Source organism: Pelodiscus sinensis, chromosome 1 (assembly GCF_052426305.1).
Source record: "Pelodiscus sinensis isolate ZL-2025 chromosome 1, ASM5242630v1, whole genome shotgun sequence".
Taxonomy (NCBI): domain Eukaryota; kingdom Metazoa; phylum Chordata; order Testudines; family Trionychidae; genus Pelodiscus; species Pelodiscus sinensis.
This window is the reverse complement of record NC_143052.1, coordinates 145,013,924-145,033,754: the sequence shown is the minus strand read 5'-3', so window position 1 is coordinate 145,033,754 and position 19,831 is coordinate 145,013,924. Positions and strand designations below refer to the sequence as shown.

At 45.9% G+C, this 19,831-nt stretch overlaps 1 protein-coding gene and 1 long non-coding RNA gene across 3 annotated transcripts in view; one reads left to right on the top strand and one right to left on the bottom strand.

The window, feature by feature from the left end:
* HAO2 (hydroxyacid oxidase 2) overlaps window positions 1-10,281 on the top strand; it is a 31,087-nt gene extending 20,806 nt beyond the window's left edge. For both annotated transcript variants that reach the window (XM_075904743.2, XM_075904751.2), the window contains 2 exons: window positions 3,887-3,956; window positions 7,468-10,281. In XM_075904743.2, coding sequence (XP_075760858.1) covers window positions 3,887-3,956; window positions 7,468-7,523 — 126 coding nt within the window. In that variant the 3' untranslated portion in view covers window positions 7,524-10,281. The remainder of the gene's footprint in view (window positions 1-3,886; window positions 3,957-7,467) is intronic.
* LOC142819255 (uncharacterized) lies at window positions 550-9,705 on the bottom strand. The gene is made up of 3 exons (XR_012897077.2): window positions 9,571-9,705; window positions 5,628-5,733; window positions 550-3,953 (listed from the first exon to the last, which is right to left on the bottom strand). It is a non-coding gene; the product is annotated as an uncharacterized LOC142819255 (long non-coding RNA).
* Window positions 10,282-19,831: the final 9,550 nt, after the last annotated feature.

Here is a 19,831-nt window from a genome sequence, read left to right as displayed (position 1 = left end):
CCGGGCCCGCCCTCTCCACCGGGTCCCAGCCCGGGGCCCTAAGTGGGGGGGGGAAACGATGTAGGCGTTCCTCCCACGACAGGTGGGGTTTATCCCCGTAACGCACCTGTCCACGGGCGCCAGAAGGCCCCCGCCCCGGGCTGCTTCCACTCCCCGCTACCCTCCGCCCTGTTGGAGGGGGTCCCGCAGTCAGTCACTCCGCCCGAGGCGTCGGTCTCGTCCCGCGGCCGTCGTGGGGGTTCGGGTTCGTTCCCTCCTCTCCTCCAACGCGAGGGGGGCTCCCCTTGGCAGCTGGGGCGGCGGCGGTGGCAGCTCCTCTGAGTGCCGCCCCGCCTTACTCCACCAGGCCGCTTTTCAAACGGCCCGGGTGATGACATCGGGGGCGTCCGTTCCGTCCCCCGGGCGTCCTGGCGTCCTCTGACGTCACGGCCGGGGCGTACCGGCCTGACGCTGGCTCCGCGCTGCTCCGGCCTAGCGGCGTGCCGTTCGGGCTCCTCGCCCCTCGGTTGAAGCCGTTCCCGGCCCCTCCTTCCCCGTCGGGGAGTTAGCCGCCCCGCCCCCGGCGGGGCTTCCCCCTGGCCCGCTCTCCCCTGCTCCCGGGGCTGCCTGCCGGCCCGTCCGGCGGCCTCCAGGGGGCGCCGCCGGCCCCTGTTCTAGTGCGGACCTGTAGGGGTCCGTCACAGGGCATTTCTCTGGAAACATTGTTCACCAGCTCTAGTTACTACTAAAGGAAAAAGTTGCAAATAATCAGTGTTGACGCTGAATAAATGACTCTAATTCTCCAGCGGGTAGGTTGCCTTGCTCTATGATATAACTTTGCCAACTCTTGTGATTACATGATGAGACTTGTGACTATTGAGAATTTAACCTTTTTTTATGTGCATGTATTGCCTTCATGTCTGTGAAGAGAGGTTTCAAAATGTAACACCTAAAGTCTAAAAAACAAAACAAAATCCATCAAACCCACAAAAGAACTCAAAATGTATTTGTTTTAAATCTCATGACTTTTAAGCCAATCATATGGTTTTGGGAGGCCTGTCTCATGATATATCAATTCATTGGGTCAGCAGTACTGCTGGTATAGAAGCAGGTCTCCTCATTCTGCTGTAAAGTTGAATAACTCCCTATCTAGGTACATTTAGCTCTGTTTTGCCAAATATTTGTTCATGCCAAAACTGTAGCACTGTGAAACATTTTGATGTTAAAGAGACAGTGAGTACTAGATTTTGAAAGGCATTCTGGCACCAAAGGATGGTGGCCAGTGGTATTTTACTAAAAACCTAAGGCTGTGTCTAGATTGGCAAGTTTTTCCGCAAAATCATCTGCTTTTGCGGAAAAACTTGCCAGCTGTCTACACTGGCCGCTTGACTTTCCGCAAAAGCACTGATGATCTCATGTAAGATTGTCAGTGCTTTTGTGGAAAAACTATGCTGCTCCCGTTCGGGCAAAAGTCTTTTTCCGAAAGACTTTTGCACAAAAGGGCCAGTGTAGACAGCAGAGATTTCTCTTCCACAAAAAAGCCCTGATCACGAAAATGGCAATTGGGGCTTTTTTGCAGAAAAGCGCGCCTAGATTGGCCATGGACGCTTTTCCGCAAAAAGTGTTTCTGCGGAAAAGCATCCTGCCAATCTAGACGTGCTTTTCTGAAAATGCTTTTAACGGAAAACTTTTATGTTAAAAGCATTTTCGGAAAATCATGCCAGTGTAGATGTAGCCTAAGTGCTTAAGTCATGTTAGGAAACAGGACTTAGGTTTCTAAGGGTAGATCTACACTGCAAGGCTATTTCAGGATCCTGGAGGTCTAGACGTCTTATCATGCCATCTATTATTTCGAAACATTTTTTTTAAATACCGGGCGCACTATTTTGCCATGTCAGTAAACCTCATTGCGCGAGGAATAAGGGATGGCTCGAAATAGCGCTTTATTTCAAAATTTGGTGCCGTGTAGATGTGCCAAAATGCAAAATAAGCTATTTCTAAATAAAATAAAAAATAAGCATAGCGCAAATCACGTATCTTATTTTGAGTTTAAGGTGCAGTGTAAACGTACCCTAAGTCCCTTGGTTTTTTTTACTTTATCCAGTGTCACCTTACTTTTTAAAAAAAAAATCACTAACAAACTATTCAAGTGTTTGGTAAAATAGCCATTCTATAGCAAGTCATTAAACCTTTTCTAAAGCTACTGCTTTCTTTTATCTTGCTGAAGTGTAGAAAGATTGTTTGGGCAGAACCAACCCCTCAAAAATTATAAGACTATCTGAAGTCATGAGATTTTTTTTTTAATCTAGTGAAATCTGGGTTAGTTTTTTTGTTTTTTGGGTTTTGTTGTTGTTTTGGTTTTTGAGGCTTTTGTGTTCATGAGGACTGAAAACATTTCTTTAAATGAAATCTGAGATTGTGATGCAATGTTGCATTTCTAGTTACTGAAGCTTTCAGAAAAGCACCAAAAATTGGCATCGCTGCTTTTATTGCCTGTACATTCCCTCTTAACAGGATGTGGAAAAGGTTTTCTTGTAAACTGTCACCAAACCCAGCAATGCAGAAAAGTAATCAGTGGGATTTTCAGATGTGCCTAAAAGAGCTAGACACCCAACTCCCACTGAGGGGGTTGTACTGGGAGCCTAACCTCATTAAAATGGCTCTGAAGATCTCACTCAAGATCATTTTGCTCGTGTATGAGACAGAAAATGCAAATGACCATCAACAGAAGAGAAATACTGACAACACAAAGTACTGTGAAAAGTAAATGGAATTTAAAGAAAAATAATTTCCTCTACTATCTTTCAACTAGGAGACTTACCTGCCGTTGCTTGGGTCTTTTAACTCAAATAAGCTTTATTTTTCTGAATTTAAATCATTGCTCTGGGGTGAGGCTAGGGATGAGGGGGGCAGTATGGACGTTGCCCTGGGAAGAGAGGGCAACCTCAGCCCTCTCTTACCGCAGCAGCTTGAGGCCAGGTCGGAAGCACCAGTCCATGGCCACTGCAGCTGTCACAGGTTGGGGAGGGGTTCATGTTTCCCAGCAGACAGATACACAGACACACAAATAGATAAACTCTCTGAAATATATAGTAAATATCTGTGCCCCGCCTCCTGGTCAAATGGGGTTATAACTGTCCCCGAGCCCCATCTCTAGCCCCTTGCTGCCCTCCTGTGGTCATTCGACAGTATAACTACTTCCCACCAGACCTTTACCTTTCCGTTTTATGAGACCTAATTGAATTCCAGACACATCTCATTGTCCTAGCACAACTAAACTTTGACCTTACCATAATTTAAAGTAAGAGGAAGCTGTAAACCAAATTTGATGGTCCTAACTCTTACCATTTAGGAGGAGTTCTTGAACAAACGGACTCAGACAGATGGACAGACAGCCACACATTTCTAAAATATATAGCAAGATTACAATGATATAAAACAGTATAGAAAAATAGCATTCAAACAGCAATGGGATTTTCAAGCTGTTGGCACCACTTTCACAAAAGAAAATGTGCAATGCACTATTGAAAGGATCCATAACTTTTTATTGGGGAAAAAAACATATCTTCCAAAATATTGAGCAATAAGCGCATGCAAAACTTAAAGTTTTTGAAATAAAAGCATTAGAAGAAGTTACCTGAAAGTATACAATAATAATAATAAAAAAAACCTCTAAGCCCACATATCTGGAAAATGTCCACGGTGAACACAGCACAAAAAGTGAAAATATCTCAATTAACTTCTTTTGAATGGAAATACCCATAATGCTAAGAAGCCATCTGTCTGAGAGTCTAGAAACTGGCACTGCTCCCAAGGAGTTGTTCCAATGTTCATTGTAAATACCTTTTGCTGTGTTGCTCAGTGACTGAAATTCCTCTGACCTTCACTGTTTTCTCTGATGGACTAGGGTGAAGAAGGGCTTCGCAAGGTTTTGCAGATTTTACTAGATGAATTTCGTTTGTCGATGGCCCTGGCTGGTAAGAATTTTGTGCGGTTTGATTAGTAATTGATGAACTACCATATTGCCACCTACAAGTGAGCACAGAGGCACCACATGCAAATGGGGGGGGGGGTCAAATCAAAGTCAGGGGGGTTGTAAAAAGACCACTCAGTGCAACAAATATATTCCAGTTTACAAAATTGTGGTCTAGGAATCTGTTATTTTATTGGAATGCATCACAACAGAGTGAGTGGAAAAACCTCTCACTATTTAAAACAGGAAGTTAAATTAACCCTATCGTGAGGTACAAGGAAAGCTCCTGGAGGATAAGAGGGTTAGTCACACATAAGGAATAGTCAGCAGGGGTTTGTCAAGAACAAATTATGCCAAACCAACTTTATCTTCTTGCTTGATGGCGTTACTGGCCTACAGGGTGGGGAGAGGCAGGAGATGTGATATGTCCTGGCTTTAGGAACTCTTCTGATACAGTTCTGAATTCTCATAAGCCAACTAGAGCACTAAAACCACTGGCCCGCCGGCTGTATCTAGCCCTCTGCTTAATGTAATCCGGTCTGCAGGATGTCTCTGTGCCATGGACTAGAAGCCCCGAGCTCAACAAGGCTGGGGCATGAGCACTAGTGCCCCGAGCCCATTCCCACTACATCCCCTTTGTGTTATCTGGCCCTCCCTGGTGGGCAGGGAACGTGGTTCTGTGCACTGCTGTCCCACTCCCACCACTGGGATGGAGCAGCGGCATTGCATGCATTGGGAGAAGCTTTGTCTTCACACTGCCCCCACCTGCAGGCTCTGCCCTGGCAGCTCCTATTGGCCAGGAATCCCACCCAATGGGAGCTGCAGGAGGTGGTGCCTATAGAGGAGCACAGGGCAATATGGCATTTCCCACTACCACCAATGTGGAGATGCCCCAGGTAACTGCCCACATCCTGACCTCCTGCCCTTTCCTTGAATCCCCTTCTACACCCTAACTCCCTTCAGAGCCCACACCCTTGCACCAACCTGCTGTCCAGAACCCCCTTCTGAACTCCAAATGCGTCATCCCTTGCCCCACCCCAGAGCCCACCCCCTCCCTCACCAAGCCCTTTCTTTTGCTTGTGTGTGGCTCCTGGCTGTGGGTCAGTGGCCCATGACAGAGAAAAGGTTCCACACCCCTGAACTAGGGAAACATGGTCTAGATGAAATTACTATAAGGTGTGTGCACAACTGGTTGAAAGATTGTATGCCAGAAGAGTTATCAATGATTTATTGTCCAGCTGGGAGAGCATCTACTGGGGTCCCACAAAGGTCAGTCCTGTGTCCAGAACTGTTTAATATTTTCGTTAATGATGGGGTGGTGAGTACAGTTATAAAATCTGTAGATGACACCAAGCTGGGAGGGGGTTTTCCAGCACTTTGGAGAGCAGGTTTAAAATTCAAAAAGACTGTGACAAAATGAAGAATTGGTCTGAAATCAGCGAGATAAAATTCAACAGAGGCAAGTACAAAGTACTTCACCGAGAAAGGAAAAAGCAAGGGGAATAATTGCACAGGTGGTCATACTGCTGAAAAGGATCTGGGGTTTATAGCAATTCATAAATTGAATATGAGTCATCAATGTGATGCATCTTTGATAAAGGCTAATATGATTTTGGAATGTACTAACAAGAAGGTTGTACGTAATTACAGGAGGTAATTGTCCCACTGTACTCACCCCTGGTGTGATCCCAACTGGAGTCCTGTGTCCAATTGAGGGCACTTTAATTTAGGAACAATGTGGACAAATTGGAGAGAATCCAGGGAACAGCAGTGAAAGTGACCTGTGAGGAAAGGTTAAATGAATTGGGTGTCTAGTCTTGAGGAAAGAGGACTGAGGAGGAACTTAATTAGAGTCTTATAATATGTTAAAGGCTGTTATAGAGCATTGTGATTGATTGTTCTCCATGTCCCCTGAAGGGAGAACAGAATGCAATAGGGTTAATTTGCAGCAAGGAAGATTCAGGTTAGATATTAGGAAAAACTTTCTAACCATGTTAAACTCTGGAACAGGCTGCCAAAGGAAGTTGGGGACAGATTGGACAGAGACCTGTCAGGAAAGGTCTAGGTTTACTGGGCCCAGCCACAGCATAGTGGGCTGGACTTCATGATTTCTTTAGGTCCCTTCCAGCCCTTCATGTTTATGATTTTCTGACAATTTTACTACAAGGGAACAGTGGTTGATCGGGGGGAGAGTGGATCAAGATTAAAGCATGTGAACCATGCTGCTTTCAGTTATTATAGTTAATGAAAACTCTCTTCCTTTTTTTGCTTTCCGTGGATTTGCAACTTTACATTTTGTGTACCAGTGGAATCAAAATTGCAGAGAGAAAGTGGGCTGAAGCTAATTTTTTACCTAGATTGGGCTGAAACCACGTAAAACCACAGAACAGATCTAAGTAAAAATTTGGAATTTCCATCCTGCAGGCTGTTGCAATTGCACATGCTGGCTATGTCTAGACTGGCATGATTTTCCACAAATGCTTTTAACGGAAAAGTTTTTAGTTAAAAGCATTTGCGGAAAAGAGCATCTAGATTGGAACGGACTTGCCAGTCTAGACGCAGCCAATATGTTTAATTTGTATCTTTTTCCTTTAAACAAAGAAATAATTTGCAAACCTCAAAGCTACTATCAAAGTAAATGATGTTGTTTGCAAGCACTTGAAAGTTAGAAAATGCCAGAATTAAGGATGCCCGTGCAACCTTATTTTGGCCCCATTGTACAGATGATTCTAATAGTCTTTAATGACTTCATCACATACTGTACTATTTTTTCCCATGGGATTCCTATCTCATTCAGTGCACTGCAGGGATGATGCTGAGGGATTAAGACAGAGGCTCAGTACTTTCTTTGTTTGTGATCAGTGGTCAATGTGTGGCCTCAGACCTTATTTACTGCACATGGTCCAAACCCTGCCTTGGACACAATTATTTATCTCCTCATGGGCTTGTCTGCGGCACTCACTGTTGTAGTATTGGAAACATTCCAAAGCATGAATTTCCCTGTAAGAGAAGAAAATATTTTCATCTCCATTTTACACGTAGGAGAACAGAGACAAAGAAACTTGCCTGTGAGAACACATTGAATCTTTGGCAGAGCCAGGACTAGAAACTCTTTATCATTCTATTGGCACACGCAAAACTTATGCAGTCCTTAATTTTGGCATTTCCTAACTTTTGAGTGCTTGATTTTTGCAAACTTACTATTATTTTTAAAGTAGGCTTTTGGCATGTAATTATTATTTAAGGTACATTAGTGCCTAGAAACTTCCACATGTTAGACGTTGTACATACACTTAGAAAATGCTGGCGAATGTATAAGCTAAAGCAAGAGTTTTATTGTCCCCCTTTTATAGATGGAGCACTGAGACAGAGTAAGTGGCTTGCTCATCCTCACACAGGAAGCCTGAAGCACAACTGGGAATATAACCCAGAACTCCCAAGAGTTAGGCCAGTGCCTTAACCTTAGGACATCCTTTTTCTCAACAGCCATGTTTTAACCCTGTATTTTATTTCAGGCTGTCACAACGTCTCAGAAATCGGCCGACACCTGGTTCAGTTCTCCAAGCTATAAATGGCTTCACGCAGTGCCTACCAACCAGACTAATGGAAGCCGCTCCTGATAACTGTCATGGCCTTGAATGTCCTCAGTAAGAGACTCCCAGCTGTGTAACCCTCTCACTTCCCCCCTGACAAGCATTCTCAGCTGTTGAAATGGCCGGCTCCCCACCCTATAAAAAATCATCATCAGGATGTGTAAGTAGCATCAGCATAAGACCTTATTGTCACCCCCTCACTGAACCTCCCCCCCCCCACACAGGCCCCCCCTAAAGCTACCCACACCCCTCTATTTTAAGACTAAGCTTGGACTGTCAACTCTTCAGGGCAGGGGTCAGACCTTATTTCTGTGTAGTGCACCATGGCTATGGACCTGTATAAATCACTGTTTGGGCACTCCGTGATCTCCTTATTGGTGGATCAGTGCAGCCTGAATAATGACACTGGCACAAGCTCCGTTTAACAGCAAACCAATATGAATTTATTTTTGGAACAGGATATGGAACCTCCTGCCATGGGTACAAACAGTTTTCATTTCTCCCTGAGGAAGAAGAGACAAACTCTTCTATTTCCTCTCAGAGTTACTCCTCGAGAAAGGAGTCTTTCCCACCTCTTTGGGAGAAGCCAGTGCCTTTGTGGTCTGCCTGTGACTGTTCCATGCATGCAGACCCAGCCAGCATCATGCCTCTGCTTAATCTACTATCTATTTGAGAATGTCTGCCTGTCTGTTTGTTCAAGAACCCCTCCTAAGTGGTAAGAACTAGAATCATTGAATCTGGTCGGCAGCTTCCTCTTATCCTACCTTAAAGCAAGGTCAGGGTTTGGTTGTAGCAGGAAAATGGTTTGTGCCTGGAATGGGACTGCTTCTCAGAAAACAATACAGAAAAGAAGCAAAATCCCCAGGCAGGTGAAAGGAGCTGGTTAGAGGCTCCTCCCCACCCCATCCAGGACTGCCCCAGCCCTGAGACACATTTTGCTTTTTAGGCTATGGCTATCTGCGGAGTGGTTCTGCCTGAAGTGAAGTTGATCGTTTATACTGGTATAGTTACAGTGATGAACACCAATGAGGGTGCTCGTATTTGTTATAAGTGGGACTTACTTTGGGTTAGCTTACGTCAACTGGGAAGGTTTCCGCCAAACTGGCATAAGCCAATCTACCCCAAGTAAAGAATGTCCAGGTGGTGCTAACTATACCAGTTTAATTAATTAACGGTGACAGTTCTCATTTGATGGCTCTTGGCGTGCCCAGGCCTGTGAGTCACTTCATTACCCCCTGCCTCTAACAGGAGGTAGCTGGCTGGGTGTTATTTCCCTAATGCCACTAAGCACTGTCCTTCAGGCAATGCCAGATCCATATTCCCTTGCAGGTTAACAGTAGATGCCAGTCCCTGAGTCCCTTTGAATTATTCCCTTTTGATACCCAGCTCTTGACACTGGCTTCTCAAAGAAATCCCACATTCCCCCCTCAGGAGAGCCGTGTATCCCAGTTTATTATTGTTACCTGAAATCACTGCTCCTGTATAATACACAGCACTTGTGAGCACTTATCATGAAACAAAGGCAGTGCTTTAAAAGAAACACTAGATACGAGAGGGGATGGAAACAAGTGGATACAGCTGTAATACAAGAGGTTTCTGGGGGCTCCAATGAGAGGGTCAAATCAGAGTAAACTGCTTAGAGACAGGGCTACATAAAGCCCCAAACTGGGGGGGTCTTCCTCTGTAAGGCACACCAAACCAGTCATGAAGAGCACTTCTGTTTGCCATGCTGACTAACCAGAAACCACGCAAGCAATCCCCTTAGATACTCCGGCTTCACCTGTGCCACCACCAGTACTGCTGCTTGTGCAGATGAAAAGTTCTGGAAATCAGTCTCACCAAAACAGATCAGGTTCTCCCTGTCCCAAAGCACCAGCCACATTCCTGGGGCAATTTATATCTTGGGTCTTACCCAAAAGAACACCCTGGGCCACTCCTTTAGAATCTAACATCTTAACAGTTCATTCATAAAATGGAAGGAGGAAAGGGTGATAGCTAAGATTATTAAAAGAATCAAATACTTACACCAATTGCACAGTTATTGGTGCTGGCTTGTGGCAGACACGGAACAATCCAGTGTCTTAAAACAAGTCTCTGGAATACATCCTTGGGGTCATCAGTCCTTTCAGGCTTCAGTTCATAGCTGAGATCCTTCATAGGTGATTAGCCGATTGAAGACAAAATGGAGGCGCCCTCAGCGCCTTCTTAATACCCTTGCTCAGGTGGAGGATATCCCAATGTTCTTGCTGTGTAAAAGTATGCACCAAGATGGAGTTTGTCACATGGGCAAGTCATGTCTCCAGGCATGACTCATTTCTTTTTAGGCAGCAGCCGCTGCTTCTACCTGCTGGTCTGAACATGCACAGCAAAGCTTATCAGATGTGGATTGGCACCAACTGACGTGCATTATCAGTGAACTACTGCTGATTACTTCAATAGTAACCCTTCCACACCAGGCTGGTCATGTGTCCTGCTGATGTCTCCCACAAGTACACATTCAAACTATGAGTACACAGCCAATACTCACAACCTGAAATATAAAAATGATACAAGCACATAAGCAGCATACACTCAATCTGCAAATCACAAGCTTTTCATAGAGCTTGTACTTGACCCACTTTGTATAACATGTGGTACAATCATGTAACTGTGGATATCACAATGATTTATATGTTCATCTCACAATCCAATAACGTCACAACAATACAAATCAAAATAATAAAATGTGACCCTGGATCTATGTTTATGTCTCCTGTCTAATAAAATAGGGTTTCCCCCCAAAGTTCAGTCTGTTGAAGAGCTGGTTGGCTTCACAAGAACCAAGATCCAATTTTTCAGAAGTACCTGTGAGACAACATCCCTGCTCCCAAGCTAGCTCCACAGTGTAAGGATGCAGAGCGTCTTTCCCCCTCCTTGGTTATACTGAAACAGGCTTTTGTTCTTCTAGTGCTTGCTCATGTCCATTCCATGTAGGTATGCATGTGCCACATGCACAGATGTCAGACCTGTTTTCCCCCAGCAGCACCTGTTGGGCCAGCCAAGGAGCCCCTGGGAGCAGCACCACTATATCAGAGCATATATACCCCTGCTGGCCCTCCACCCCCTCGGTTCTTTCTTACCACCCATGACGGTAGCTGGAGCATCTCGAGGCCTCTCAAGACTACCCTCGGCCCTAGTGTAAATAGCTGGTTTTAGTGTTTTAGAGTTATATTGTTCTTAGTAAATAGTTGTAGTTAGCAGTTAGTTGATTCTGAGCAGAGTTTCCTGCTTTATATCTCCCCTCCTGGGGAGGGGATGCCGGGGCCACACAGATTCAAGCCTTGCTCCAAGTGCTTGAATCTGTGCCCTGCAGCGACCCCCACAACGGTTGCCTGAAGTGTCTGGGAGAGGGCCACCTTGCAGACAGCTGCTAGATCTGCAGGGGCTTCAAGCCAAGAACGAAGTGGAAATGTATTTCCAGGCTGAAGTTCATCCTTATGCAAGCTGCACTTCAACCACCAGCTCCAGATGCCGCACCAATCATATGCAGTGCACCAGGTTTGGTGCGTGAGGCCTCAGTGGGACTTAGACACTCAGCGTCGCCGACTAAGGCCACAGCATCTCAGCACAGCTCAAAATTGCTGGTGCCCAAAAAGAAAAGACTGTGTAGGGCAGAGGTGAGCAAATAATTTCAGAAGGGGGGGCCATTTCACAAATTTCTGAAGTGTTCCCGGGCCACTCCAGAAGGGCAGGACCTTGGATGGAAGGGGTGGGCCCAGAACACTTCCCATACTCACCTTCCCACAGACCCTGATTGTCCTGGGGGCAGAGGAAGCTCATGAAGTCTTTACCTCCACCCCCCAGTGCCTACTGCTGTTTTGGAACAGCTGGCTGTTCCCTCTAGGCGCCATTTGCCCCTGGTGCTGGGAGGAGCCATTGTGCGCTTCCCCCTTCCCCCAACCCAATCAGGGCATGGAAGTGGGGGAGCGTGCAAAGTCTTTTTCCCCTCCCCCTCCCACCACCCTGCAAGGGCCACACAGCACCTAGCATGCACCACCAGCTGTTCTGAGCAATTGGCGGTTCACTCTAAGCACCGCACACCCCATGAGGGTGAGAGGAGACGTGTGCTCTCCTGTCCCCAGGCCAACTGAGGCTCAGCCGGTCATTCAGGGCACACAAATGGGCCCTCAGAGGGGATGTAGTGCGGGAGATTTTCCTCAGGTGGGGTTGTCCCCACTTGGACATATTCACAACCCACAGCAACAAGAAGTGCTGGGATTTCTGTTCCTACCTAGGTCAGGGGCCAGGGCTGTGGGGGGATGCCCTACACATAGAATGGCCTCCCCAGCTGCTGTATGCCTTCCCGCCTTTCCCTCTGATGCACCTGCTCCTCCTCAGGGTCAAGAGGTTCAGGGCCTCAGTGATCCTGGTGGCGCCAGTGTGGCTCCACCAGCACTGGTTCCCCGTCCTCCTGAATCTGTCGGTGGAGGAGCCCATAGTGCTTCTATTACTGCCCGATCTAATCACCCAGGATGTGGGGGAGGGACAGTTGTGCCACTCAGACCTCCACTCCCTCCACCTTGCTACAGTTCAAAGCCCAACAGGGCTCTTGCTACAGTTCAAAGGTGGAGGCGCCCTTATAGACTAATTGTATAGTTGATGGAAATTCCATCAACTGTTTGATTAGTTAATTAATCTAAATTTAACAACCGTAGTCTTGAGCCACTTCCACCACTCTCTGTGTCGTTCATGGGCTGTTAAGACTCCCAGTGTGGCCAGTTTTGTCTCTATTGGCTCACACGCAGGGTTATACGCCTACTAAAATCTATTGTTTTGCTGGCCTCACAGACTACCCAAAGTCTGGCCATGAAGGACTTGGTCTGATCAGTATCCATTGCAGATGCCAAAGCTTCTCCTAAGCTGTGTCAGCAGTTTGCAATCAGAATAAAGTGAAAGGGCTACATGCGAAGCTGCTGCACTGAAGCAAGGGAGACTGGTTCAATTTCCCTAGAGTCAGCATGATTCCTGGGGGAGAGAGGGCATGGGACTTGTCCCACAGCATTGTGGGATACTATTGGCAGACTCCAAGAACCTGACTCTAGGTGGGGGCCACAGCCCTACTGAAAAATGAAAGGGCTTGGCCCCTGGGTCCACCTTGACTCAGGCTCATGCTGTTCACGCTCATGCTGTTCTAGGACCCTAGATCCAAGCCTGATTTCAGGAGCGCTGGGTCCATAAAAGGGAGGTTAGGGCTTGAGCCTGAGACGGAGCTTACATTTCATTGTAGATTTACCTATAGAAAGTTCTATAGAGAACTTTCTGGGTGTCTGGCTGGTGAGTCTTGCCCACATGCTCAGGGTTTAGCTGATCGCCATATTTGGGGTTGGGAAGGAATTTTCCTCCAGGGTAGATTGGCAGAGGCCCTGGAGGTTTTTCGCCTTCCTCTGTAGCATGGGGTACAGATCACAGCTGGAGGATTCTCTGCATCTTGGGGTCTTCAAACTATTTGAAGGCTTCAATATCTGAGATATAGGTGAGAGGATTATTCTAGGAGAGGGTGGGTGAGATTCCGTGGCCTGTACTGTGCAGGGGGTCAGACTAGATGATCATAATGGTCCCTTCTGACCTTAAAGTCTATGAGTCTACCTTTAAGGTATATTTAAAGGCTGCAGTAAAACACCTGAAGCTGCAAAACAACTGACTCAGCTCATGGGGCTCAGGCTGTGAGATTGTAAAACTGCAACTCAGATGTTTGGGCTTGGGCTAGAGCCAGGCTCAAGGACACTGAGAGGCATCTGCCTCATATTGATTTGGAATGCAAAAGTAGCGCCTGTTGTATTCAGCTTATAACGCTTCATTTACCTCTCACCCGAGGCAGGCAGATAAACATTCTTTATCTGACAGAAAATTTTTGTCAGTTCTGCCTGTTCTGCATCAGCAGCACAGATACCTAATGTGTAAATCTTCCCCGGACATACATCACACTGCGATTATGAGGATCAGTGAGATGTAAGCTGCCATTACACACCTCACCAGGTTCTATTTGGAAAAATGTGTAGGGTGCAGTGAGTTTATCAGGCCTGATGCAGGTTGCTGTTATAGAACATAGAACCCTTTGCCAATGGTCACTGAGGAGGATTGACTAATACTCTATACCTGTTCATAGACAGACCCTGGGTCAAATCTGGATGGCCAGTCACTTTTGAACAGATTACAAAATCATTTTATTTACTCATTACCATCATTAGTTCTGGGGGTTTAAAATTATTTGTAGCCTGTCATTCTCTCACAGTGAGATCTCCATTACATTGCACTGTGAATTAATTATTGTGTTTTCTTAATTCCTTAATTGCTTAATTTGAGCTGTCATCATTTTCCACCAATAAAAATGAAGAGCATGTTCCTTTTTTTTACAAAAAAAATACATTTTCTACTTTACTCACACTAGGTTATTTACACTGTTCAAGGCTGTAGTCCTGCCTCTAGCACTTTCAGTATCTAGGGGTACTGTGTTTAAACATGGCAGCAAAATAAAAAAAGGGAAAGTTGACACCGAAAACTGTTCATTTAAAGGAGAGTGGATGGAGGCTTACTGTTTTATTTTGCCACAATATCCAAAGGCTTGCCCAGTATGTTTAATTTGTACAGAGACTGTGGTTGTCATTAAAAGTGGATTTCAGAGGGGTAGCCAAGTTAGTCTGTAACTGGAAAAACTTAAAAAAACTATGTAGCACTTTAAAGATTAACAAGATGGTTTAATAGGTGATGAGTTTTTGTGGGCCAGACCCACTTCCTCAGATCATATTCTGGAAGAGAATTGGCATGACCAGGGCTCGACAAATAATGTAATCTACTCGCCCATGGCATGACCATACATACCAAAGGAATACAATGAAAAAAGTGAACAAGTTATTAAACTGACAAATCAGACTTAGTACAGAAGGTGGGTGAAGGGGAGGGAAGGAGCGAATAGCTATTTGAGTCAATGAATGGCTAATCAGTGGTGATAAGTAGGAAGCTATCTTTGTAATGGTTAAGGTAATTAGCATCTTTGTTAAGGCCTATTTGTAAAGTGTCAAATTTAAGGATGAAAGAAAGTTCTGAAGTTTCCCTCTGTAATCTGGTGTTAAAGTCTCTTTGAAGTAAGATGCATGTAGTAAGGTCGTTAAGACTATGTCCAGGTAGGCTGAAATGAAAAGCAACTGGTTTTTCCTTGTGAAGATGTCTGATGTCTGATTTGTGGGCATTAATTCTTTGGCGAAGTGTATGAGAAGTCTGTCCAATATACATAGTGGAAGGACACTGTTGGCACATGATGGCATAAATTATATTTCTGGATGAACAGGAATATGTGTTCTTGATCATGTAATTGACATGGTTAGGTCCAGTGATGGTGTCACCAGAGTAAATATGTGGACAAAGTTGGCAATGTGGTTTGTTGCAAGGGAAAGTTCCAGGATTGGTATTAATGTGGTATGTCCTGTGGTTGTTGGTAAGAATCTTCCTGAGGTTAGGTGGTTGTCTATAGGAGACTATGGGTCTGTCCCCCAGAGCCTCTTGGAGTGTAGTATCCTGTTCCAGTATAGGTTGTAGATTATTGATAATGCGATGGAGGGGTTTAAGTTGGGGGCTATAGGTGATGACAAACGGTGTTCTATTGTTGGTTTTCTTGGGCCTATCTTGAAGTAGATGGTTTCTGGGTATTTGTCTGGCTCTTTCAATTTGTTTTTTTTATTTCCTCCGGTGGGTAATTGAGATTTACAAATGCTTGGTAGAGATCTTGAAGTTTCTGGTCTCTGTCAATGGGATTAGAGCAGATGCGGTTGTACCTAAAGGCATGACTATAGACGATGGATCGTATGGCGTGTCCCGGATGGAAGCTGGAGGCTTGTAGGTAAGTGTAGCAGTCAGTGGGTTTTCTGTAGAGTGGTATTTAATTTTCCATTACTGATTTGTACTGTGGTGTCCAGGAAATGGATCTCTCATGTTGAATGGTCCAGGCTAAGATTGATGGTGGGGTGTAGGTTGTTAAAGTCTCTCTATTACTATTCAGCATTAAAAAACTATGAATAGTCTAGCAGTACCTTAAAGACTAGCAAAACATGTAGATAAAAATCACGAGCTTTCATGGGCACAACCCACTTCTTCAGATGACTACAGTATTAAAAGTCCAGATCCAAGAATAAATAAGGAAAGGAGGGAAGGGAAGAAAGGGGGAAAAGAAAAAAATAGTGAATTCAATTGTTCAAGTTACAAGAAGCTGATGAGAACAATTTGCACCTCTTTAAGGATTTGCACCTTTTTAAGGGCCCATTATTTGGTTGGTTAAGTCATTAGGATGTGGAAGGTAGTGTGCTAGCCAGCCAATGCTTTTATTCATTCTTCTCTGATAGGAATCAAACTTGAAAATGAAGTTAAGTTCCATCCCTTCCGTGTGTATTTGGCTTGTGGAATTGGCCTGAAACAACACGATGCCTTTGCGATCCATTTGAGTGCCCGGGCAGGTTAAAGTGTTCTCCAACAGGTTTCTGTGTGTTGCCTTTTCAGATATCTGATTTGTGTCCATTAATTCTTTCCCGTGGAGACTGTCCAGTTTGGCCAATATACACTGCAAGTGGGGTATTGCTGGCATTTGATGGCATAGATCACATTAGTGGATGTGCAGTTAAATGAGCCTCTGATTTGGTGGCTGATGTGGCTGGGTCCAGTGATGAAATCACGCTGTTGAAGAGGTGTGGGCAGAGCTGCCACTGGGGCTGATTGCATGGGGTGGGTTCCTGGATGATTATGATGGAGGTGTGTTGTGTGGTCACTGGAAAGAATTTGTTTGAGGTTAGTGGGTTGTCTGTAGGTGAGAATTGGCCTTTCCCTCAAGGCTTCTGTGTGTGAGGGGTCGTTTTCCAGGATAGGTTGTAGATTGTGGATAATGCATTAGAGGGGTTTAAGTTGTGGACTGTAGGGCTGGGTCTACATTGGCACCCTTTTCCGGAAAAGGGATGCTAATGAGACACTTCAGAATTGCAAATGCCGCGGGGGATTTAAATATCCCCCGCAGCATTTGCATGAACATGGCTGCCGCTTTTTTCCGGCTCGGGGTTTTGCCGGAGAAAAGCGCCAGTCTAGACGGGATCTTATTCAAGTAGGAATAAGGGATCTTCCGGAAAAGGGTTTATTTTCCACAAGATCCCGTCTAGACTGGCGCTTTTCTCCGGCAAAACCCTGAGCCGGAAAAAAGCGGCAGCCATGTTCATGCAAATGCCGCGGGGGATATTTAAATCCCCCGCAGCATTTGCAATTCCGAAGTGTCTCATTAGCATCCCTTTTCCGGAAAAGGGTGCCAATGTAGACACAGCCTAGGTGATGACAAGTGGAATTCTGTTGTTTTCTCTTTGGGGTCTGTCTTGAAGTAGTTCATGTCTGGGTACTTTTTTGGCTCTGTCGATCTGTTTTTTCACTTCTCTGGGTGGGTATTTCAATTTTAAGAATGCTCTATATAGATCCTGTAGGTGTTTGTCTCTGTCTGTGGGATTGGAGCAAATCTGGTTGTATCTTAGGGCTTGGCTATAAACAATAGATTGAGAAATGTGTCTGGGATGGTAGCTAGAGGCATGAAGGTAAGTGTAATGGGCAATAGGTTTCCGGTATAAGGTGGTGGAAATTTGTCCATCACTTAACTGTACTGTAGTGTCAAGGAAGTGGATCTCTTGTGTGGACTGATCCAGGCTGAGGTTGATGTGGCTGGGGTGGAAGTTCTTGAAATCCCTGTGAAATTCTTCAAAGGTCTCTTTCCTGAGTATCCATATGATGATGATGTCATTGATGTAGAGTAAGAGTAAGCAGAGTAAAGGTATTAATGGGCGAGAACTGAGGAAACGTTTTTCAAGATCAGCCATAAAAATGTTGGCATATTGTGGTACCATGCAGATGCCCATGGCTGTGCTGCGGACTTGATGATACAAATTGTCTCTGAATTGGAAGTAGTCGTGGGTGAGGACTAAGTTGCAGGGATCTGTAATCAGGTGTGCTGTGGTGTCATCAGGGATGGTGTTCCTGATAGCCTGTAATCCGTCTTTATGTGGAATGTTGGTATAAAGAGCTTCTACTTCCATAATGGCCAGGATGGTGTTTTCAGGTAGATTACTGATGTTTTGTAGTTTCCTCAGGAAGTCGGTGGTGTCTTGAAGATAGCTGGGAATGCTGGTAGCATTAGGTCTGAGGAGAGAGTCAATATAGCTGGATAATCCTGCTGTAAGTGTGCCAGTGCTTGAGATGATGGGTCATGTGGGATTTCCAGATTTGTGTATCTTGGGTAGCAGATAGAAAAATCCTGGTCAGGGATGGAGGGAAGCGGGGGGGATTAGTGTAAATTTGGTCTTGAGCAGCATCCAGGAGCTTTATGAGCAGTTGTTCTAGGATTTTTTGATATTCTTTAGCGGGATCACAGGAGAGAAGCTTATAGAATCTGGTATTGGTGAGTTGTCTGGTCGCCTCCTGTTTGTGATTACTACAGCACCCCCTTTGTCAGCCTTTTTGATGATGATGTTAGAATTGTTTTTGAGGCTCTGTATAGCATTGTCTTCTGCATGGCTGAGGCTGTATATAGTATGATGTTGTTTGCTGACAGTGTCAACCCGTGCACATTTGCAGAAGCAATCAATGTAGAAGTCAAGACTCTCATTACAGCCGTTAGTAGTGATCCACATAGAAGCCTTCCTCTTGTGGGATTGGCAGTACAAAACAAAGCACATAGATTTTGGCCACACATGCTGAGAAGATCACACAAAATGTTTTGAAGCAGTGCGTGAGAAACTGAAAATGGGAACACTTTCTGAGGCAGCAGATGAATCCTGTGATATCAGGAACACCTCTGAGTTAGCGCTATGTGCTCGTTTCTTTATGGAGCTACTTTTGTGGAGTACTTGCTATCCTGACACTGCATAATAATCACACAACAGGTGAGGATTTGTTTAACTCTGTTCAAACTTTTTTGTGCAGTAAAGGTTTTGATAGGACTCACATTTGTGCCAGTTACAAGGAAGGGCACTTCTGCAGTGATCAGTACTCACCGACAGCTTGTGAAACAGCTGCAAGACCTGACCCCAAACTCTTTCCCTATCATTGTGTAAACTGCCCAACCACACTTTGTGCAAAACTCCGCAATGAGTATGCTCATGTACTGTCCGTGGCAGCCAAACATGTCACCTTCCTATGGTCCAAATTACTACTGTAATCAAGAGGGCTGACAGCTTCAGCTGGCCCCTGGCAAGGTACGGAGCGGGGGTGGCTCCGTGCCTGGAAAGAGGGGAGGCTTCAGGAGGAAGGGGTGGGACTAAGGGCAGCCAGTAGGAATAGCAACAGCGACTGGGAGCCCTGAACCTCTGTGAGTTGCCGGATCCCAGGATAACTATCCTCTCTGCCCCGCCCCCACCCCACCCCGTCGGTGGGCCTGACTGCGACACGGACAATCCAAAAGATTTCTTTTGGAAGTAGTTGCTGATTACGTGAGCTGTTGGTTCCTGGTGACATCCATTGACTCAGCAGAAGGCAAGTATTAACAAGTCTATGGGAAGTCTATCTATATAGCATGTTGGGGCAGAAGAGCTACACACATTTTTGAGGGATGCCACAGGCATGAGCAGCCTTGCCTGCCTTGAAGATTTGACTGGCCAATTATTTTAATGTCATGCTGGGGGGCAAAATCTCAGTGCAGTGGATCGCTGCAGCGGTGTCACTTCATTTGGAAACAAGACTGCGTCTCTTCAAAAGTGATTTGGAAACTGAGGAGCTACTGCATTCCCGGCATTACTAAGCAGGGAAGCAGAGGGTGTCATCTTTGCTGGGGCTTTCTTCAAGATTTCCAGCAGAGGTTCCAGAGATCTAAGCGTTCATGACATCATCCGGTCTGCAGGGAACACAATGGGGGTAGAAAGGGCAACCAGGCTAAAACGTTCTTTCCAGATGTAGACAAAGCAGAGCTGCAGGGAGAGCCGCTGATCCCCAGGCAGATGAAGCGCTTCCAGTGCTGCACGCTGCAGCGACAATCTGAAACCTTCTGCGCTATCCCTGTGCTGGAGCCCTGGGCCCGCCTTCGGCCGGATCGGGCCCCGCGCGCTGCACCCAGGGGGCGGCGGGGCTCCCCGCCCTTACCCGCGCCGCCGCCACCGCCATGCAGGTGAGCGGGGAGACGCCCGGGCGTGACGTCACCTCACGCCCGGGCTTTTGAAACGGAAAAGGCGGCAGCGGCGCACGCGGTCTGGAGTCCGGCCCCGCAGAAGGCGGACGGGAGGGGGGAGGGGAAGGCACCAAG